General features: G+C 46.0%; 1 protein-coding gene across 1 annotated transcript in view; it reads right to left on the bottom strand.

Annotated features, from left to right (window-relative positions):
• PCNX2 (pecanex 2) overlaps positions 1-6,000 on the bottom strand; it is a 296,677-nt gene that overhangs the window by 25,995 nt on the left and 264,682 nt on the right. Inside the window, exons 27-28 of the mRNA XM_034662505.1 lie at positions 5,065-5,298; positions 3,441-3,553 (exon numbers count right to left, since the gene is read on the bottom strand). Coding sequence (XP_034518396.1) covers positions 3,441-3,553; positions 5,065-5,298 — 347 coding nt within the window. The remainder of the gene's footprint in view (positions 1-3,440; positions 3,554-5,064; positions 5,299-6,000) is intronic.

The raw sequence follows: 6,000 nt of genomic DNA, 5'->3' as shown, positions 1-6,000 counted from the left end.
AAAAATATGTGCTCAATAAATATGTAAAATGATCCTTACCCTCACTATTAATAATAGAAATGCAAATGAGAATGAGATAATTTTTCACCCATGAGACTAGAAAAATTAAAGACCAACTCTCCAGCATTAGTGAGGACATGGCAAAACATATTCTCTTGTAGTCTTGGTTAGACTACCAATTGGGGCAGCTTTTTTGGAGAGCCATTTGACTCTATCTATAAAAATTACATTTAAACATTTTTTGAGCTATGGAATCATTGTTTTTTTGCAAGAAAACCATTTATTGAATTCTAGCATATAAAACGTCGAGCACAGCTGTTTGGCTGAAGTAGAAGTGGGGGTCCTGTCATGACCCGTCCCACCTGCCCTCATACTGCGTCCTTCCCCGTGTCTCACGAGACGACCAGCTAAGTCAGAACTTCACGGACGTCAGGGCCCGGAAGTACTGGGCCAGGGCGGTGTGTGGGATCAGTTACCTTTATTAGTCAAAGACTGACATGAAGGCACGTTGTAGGGGTTTGCTGTGGTGTGGGAACCCTTACCTCTCAGTAAAGGGAACCAGTCCCACATAATCAAATCTTTCCCTGGAGTACCGAGAATATTATTCCCAGATTTATCTCATCACTATGTTTGGAACGAGCAGAGCTGACATTGAGTATAAGAAACTGTTTGAAACAAAGAAAATCCCATCAATACAAAGTTTAAAAAAGCAGCTGGTGAGCCTGGTGCTTAATCAAGAAAAAAAATAAATAAAGCAGACCAGGCAAGAAACACCTGGATCAGGAATAATTGAGCAAGTTCCGCGAAGAGCAAGATTGCAGAAGTCTTTGCAAATAGCTTCGGTGGGAACTGAGAGAATAAATCCTTGAAGCATTTTATCTGCAATTGGTACAGAAAACTCAGAATTTATTTTTAAAAAAAAAGACTTCAAATGGATCAAACAAAAGGGCACCTGCCTGGATGCTATGACCACCTGAAGACTCGTGATTCCAGAATCCTCCGAAGGCCTTCCCCAACTGCATTCCCTCCTTACAGTTCATGAGGGAACTTCCCCTTCCTTGCCCCAGCCACCTTATCCTGTTGGTACAAAGCCTTCCCTCGAGCCTCCTGCTAGGCTCTCCCTCAACTGGTTAGGCCCCAGACGACCGACCCCAGAGGGAACTGCCCAGGCCCGGAGCAGGAGGCTGAGCCAGGCAGGAGAAGCCAGTCAGCTCCTCCCTGGGGCTGTTCCTCGAACAGCTTTTAACTCAGCACCAACATGGCAAGTCACTTAGCATTTCTCACCCGTGAAGAAAATCGGAATTCGGAGATCCGGGAGTTGAAAGAGTAGTTGTCACGTGTTCTGATGACCTCGGTGCCACTTCACTCCTTACGGACGCACAACCCGTGGTGGCCGATGCCCATCCACAGCGTGCCGGCCCGGCTCCCAGCTGTCCCCTGCAGGGGGGCACTGGGCAACAGTCAGCAAGGCTCCCTGGACGCACCGATCCCACGCCCAGGGCTTGTGACGGTTGTTAAACCAATACTCGAGTGGGTTTTGCTCTTCAGAAGCTTAAAATCCGGCCTAATAGCACTCACTCCAGTTGAGAATCAAAGAAACTGGTGTCAAGGATACGACCCAGAAATCCGGAAGAAAGTGCAAGCAGAGGAGAAACCAGTGAGGGGAGCCTACATGGAACTGCTTTTCGAGCTCTCCAGTTCTCTATGATGCTCAGCCTTGGCCATACACTGAAATCACCGGGTGGGGGTGGGGGGCGGGGGGGGCATGAGTAATCCTCCTGCTTGCCCCCCCAACAGGGTTTCCGATGTCACTGGTCTGGACTGGGCCAGGGCCTGGGCACCCAGAAATTTAAAAGCCCCCCAGGAGACTTTAATGTGTACCCATCGAGGTGATCTGGACAGACAAGCAGAATCTAGAACACCTGGCCCCTCGTGCTAAGTACCAAAGGAGAAGTCTGAAATGGCCAGCGATCCTGGCGATGAGAACATCATCTCATGACGGCAGCTTCAGGGGGGCAGCAGCAGGAGCAGAAGGCAAACTGGCAGTGGGGTGGTGGGGGCTGCTGCACTCAATGTCATTGGTGACGGAAAGTTCCAGACACTGTTCATGAATGCAAGAGAAGACCGCGTGACAGAGGGTGGAGGGTGAAAAGGCCAGGAGAGAATTTAACTTTGTTTTTGTTCTTTAAGAAGAGAAACTTGGCAACATTATTCATCCGTAAGAAGAAGGAAATCCTACCATTTGTGACAACATGGATGGACCTCGAGGGCATTATGCTAAGTGAAGTTCGTCAGAGAGAGGAAGGCAAATACCATATGATCTCACATACAGAGACTCTAAAAAACAAAACAACAAGGAGAAAACCAAGCTCATAGATACACAAAACAGACTGGTGGGTGCTGGGGTTGGGGGGGAAGGGGGGCAAAAGGCACCAACTTCCAGTCATAGACAAATAAGTTACAGGATGTGATGTACGGCATCGTGACTCTAGTTAATGATACTGTATCGATTCTTGAAAGTTGCTAAGAGAGTACATCTTAAAAGTTCCCATCACAAGATATAAGGTTTGTAACATAATAAAAATACATATGGTGATTCACATTAACTAGACTTATAGCGGTGATCATTTTGCAATTATACAAATATTGAATCATTATGAAACTAATATAAAGTTATATGTCAATTATTGCTCCACTGTTTAAAAAATGAGAGAAACTTGAGCTATTTACATACAGGGCAGGAAGATCTGGTAGAAAGAGAGCTTGAAAAAACAGCCGAAGGAACATCCAATTAATCAAAGCCCCACAGAGACAGGGCAGGGTAGTCTAGACTAGAGCAAAGATGGGATGCTTTTCTTTCGTGTGGAAAAACAGGGAAAGAGAATGAACCTTTATTTTTTTTAAGATTTATTTATTTGAGAGAGAGAAAGAGAGTGCGAGTATAAGCATGCGGGGGGGAGGCAGAGGGTGAGGGAGAGAGAATCTCCAGCAGACTCCACATTGAGCGTGGAGCCTGATGCGGGGCTCGATCCCATGTCCCTGAGATCATGACCTGAGCCAAAAGCAAGAGTTGGACGCTCAACCAACTGAGCCAGTCAGGAGCCCTGAGAACCGACCTTTATTAAGCATTAATTTTGCTAGAAACCAGGCTAGGTAGTTCCTATAAATGATTTCATTTCATCTTTCCAGCAAATCCACCAGGACCCCTGTAACACAGAAGGCCCTGTACCCAGAATTCTGGGGTTTTAGCTCTTCTGTATTAGTGCCATTTCCAAATGTAGAAATCCCAAAGGTCACAGTGATCCAAAAGCCTCCTTCCGGGCCCAACATAATTTATTATGGCAAGAACTACCTACATAAGCAGTCCAACGTTAAAATAAAGAAAATGACTGACAGAAATAGAAAATCTCAGTGCCTGTACCAAATGTTTCTTCACGTACCTGAGAGCCATGTTGTGGGCTGCCGTTCCCAGAGCTCTCCTCCCCAGGAGGCACAGGGCAAAGGACAGGGTCACTAAAGGAGAGTCCTCATCGCTGTCCAGGTTCTTGTAGGGCTGAAAGAGCAAGGACGTTCATTCAACTTTCTCAAGGGTTCCATCATGTACCAACACAGAATCACATCCCAGGGGGCTTTGCAAGTCAGCCATTGTGGTCACTTAGTCCACTAGCATGCCCCAGGGATGGAGAAACTCTCTGATTCCTGAAACACTTTCTCTTGTGGTTGGACATGGAAAAAAAATTGAAACGAGGAAACTACTTTAGGGGAGAAAAGAGGTGAACATGTGCCTTGCTGACCTAATTCTCCGGAATTTTGAATATAGCGTTTCACAGCTGAAGATGGGCAGAGCATAGATCAAATGAATGCCCACCTTACCACTCTCCAATGCAGGGCAAGGTGTGACCAGCAGGAAGGGAAGGAGTACAGGAATCATGGGCAGGTGAAGGTTTTCTGTTGTCCCTAGAATGAGGAGCCCACTGAATTGACCATAAGTCCACAATCAACAGCTAAATTAAAGAGGTGATCCAAAGTCAGCTTAAAAAGAGGGGTCGGGAGATGCAGAAGAAAGAGTCAAAATATCTTTTGCGAGAAAAAATGAAATGATTTCATGGACGAAATGAGGAAAGAAGAGCGCCATCACGGGGATAGCTAGGGAGATCAACAGATTCTTTGAATACCTCAACCACCCCATAAGGCCAAGCCTGGGTTAGGAAAACAGCACACAGTCTCCTTGCTGCATCTGGAGAAAGCAGATTCTGCCACCTGCTCCTTCTACAACCTGTTTTCAATCACTCACGAAAAGGTCGAGGACTTAGGTTAGGGTCATAATTCGGTTTGTCCCCACAAGTCACAGGATGACATACTTCACTACTGTGGAGTTTGTCTTTAACTTGGATCTACTGTCTCCATCAACGGCATCCTGACCCAGCTTTTCCAACCCCAGGGAGAAAAGTCAACCAACTCCCTCCATTTGCTTCCCTCCCCTTTCTCCTCCTCTTGCTCCTCCTCCTTGCCAACCCTCCTCCTCTTCTTTTGAGAAGCTGTCACTGTCCTTGCTTTCATTTCTAAGAGGCTGCATTCATCTCCAGAAGCGTCCTCAGCATGTGAGCAATAAGGCACAATAGACACAACTTCGGGAGTGGGTTGCGCCATCTTGATTGCTAAACAGATCGGTTGCCTGCCCACGATTCAAGACGTCCAGTAACTCCTCGGCATCCCGCATCCCAGCACAGTTACCCTTTGTATGGAAATCTCAAAAAGCAGCTCTACACAAAGAAGTTTCCAGAATTTTAAAGCCATGCCAGAGGCGTAAACTGCACTAACCCTGAGCACAGTATAGAGGGAAATATACCTTCAGGGCTCCTTCACTACCTTCACCAGGGTATGTGAATTCTTTCTTACAATTTCACTTAAGTGTTAAATAAACATTTATCCAAATACTAATGTTCTCTCTCCTCTATTTTATTATCATCTACCATACAGTATAAGCAAGAGCTGGACTTTATAAAATGCTCCTTGTGTTTTAAATTTAATCCAATGCCTCCAGCCCCCAGCTCCCTGACCTACCTCTTGTCTCTTCTGTGCACAGTACTGAATCCATTCTAGATAAACGTTACAGTAGCTGGCCCGTGTTATCCCCTGGAGACATGGGACGTAGTCATCATCAACGTTAATGTTGAACATGGCAAGGTCACGCTCAATGTAATGCCACTTGGCAAAAGGCTGCAGGGACTTCAGAAGGGATTCGTTTTTGATCCAGGAGAGAAGTTTGGGGGATGTTACCATATAGTATATTATACTCTGCAGAGAGAAAGCAAGATTTTGAGCCCTTACAGCCATTCTAAAGACAGAACGACTTTTTATTTATTTTATCTCATAAAATAAATCAATGTTAGGGAAGTATGAGACATGAACTCCCCACACATGGTGTCATTGTATTTCCTGCTAGACTTTTTAAAGATTTTTTATTCATTTATTTGAGAGAAAGAGAGAGAGAAAGAGAGCGTGCGAGCGAGCATGAGTGTGGCAAGGGGCAGAGGGAGAAGCAGACTCCCTGCTGAGCAGGGAACCAGACTTGAGGGCTTGATCCTAGGACCCCGGGATCATGACCTGAACCAGAGGCAGACGCTTCACTGACTGAGTCGCCCAGGCGCCCCTTTCCTGCTAGATTTAATGCATAGAACTCACCTGGGACATTCTAAAATGCCCTCTCTTACGGGTCACCACAGGGATGAGGTAAGAGAGAAGAACAGAATGCTAACAGAATGTACCAGAACAGAAGTTCTGTGGTGAAGAAGGAGAGCCAGCCCGATCCTTTCTGAGAGGCACACAAAAGCACCTTGGGTTACTGCAGGTTTCCGTGGCTGATCCAGCCAAAGGAGACTGGGGCAGACCCTCTTCCAGGACCCCAGCCTGGGAGTGTTCAATGAATGAAAACACCAAAGTTCTTACAGAAAGTGCTTGTGATGTAGAATTGTGGAAACACACATGCATGTGTAATCC

This window comes from Ailuropoda melanoleuca, chromosome 6, assembly GCF_002007445.2.
Source record: "Ailuropoda melanoleuca isolate Jingjing chromosome 6, ASM200744v2, whole genome shotgun sequence".
In the NCBI taxonomy this organism is placed as follows: Eukaryota; Metazoa; Chordata; class Mammalia; order Carnivora; family Ursidae; genus Ailuropoda; species Ailuropoda melanoleuca.
The sequence above is the reverse complement of the archived record's forward strand: the minus strand, read 5'-3'. Positions and strand labels throughout refer to the sequence as shown.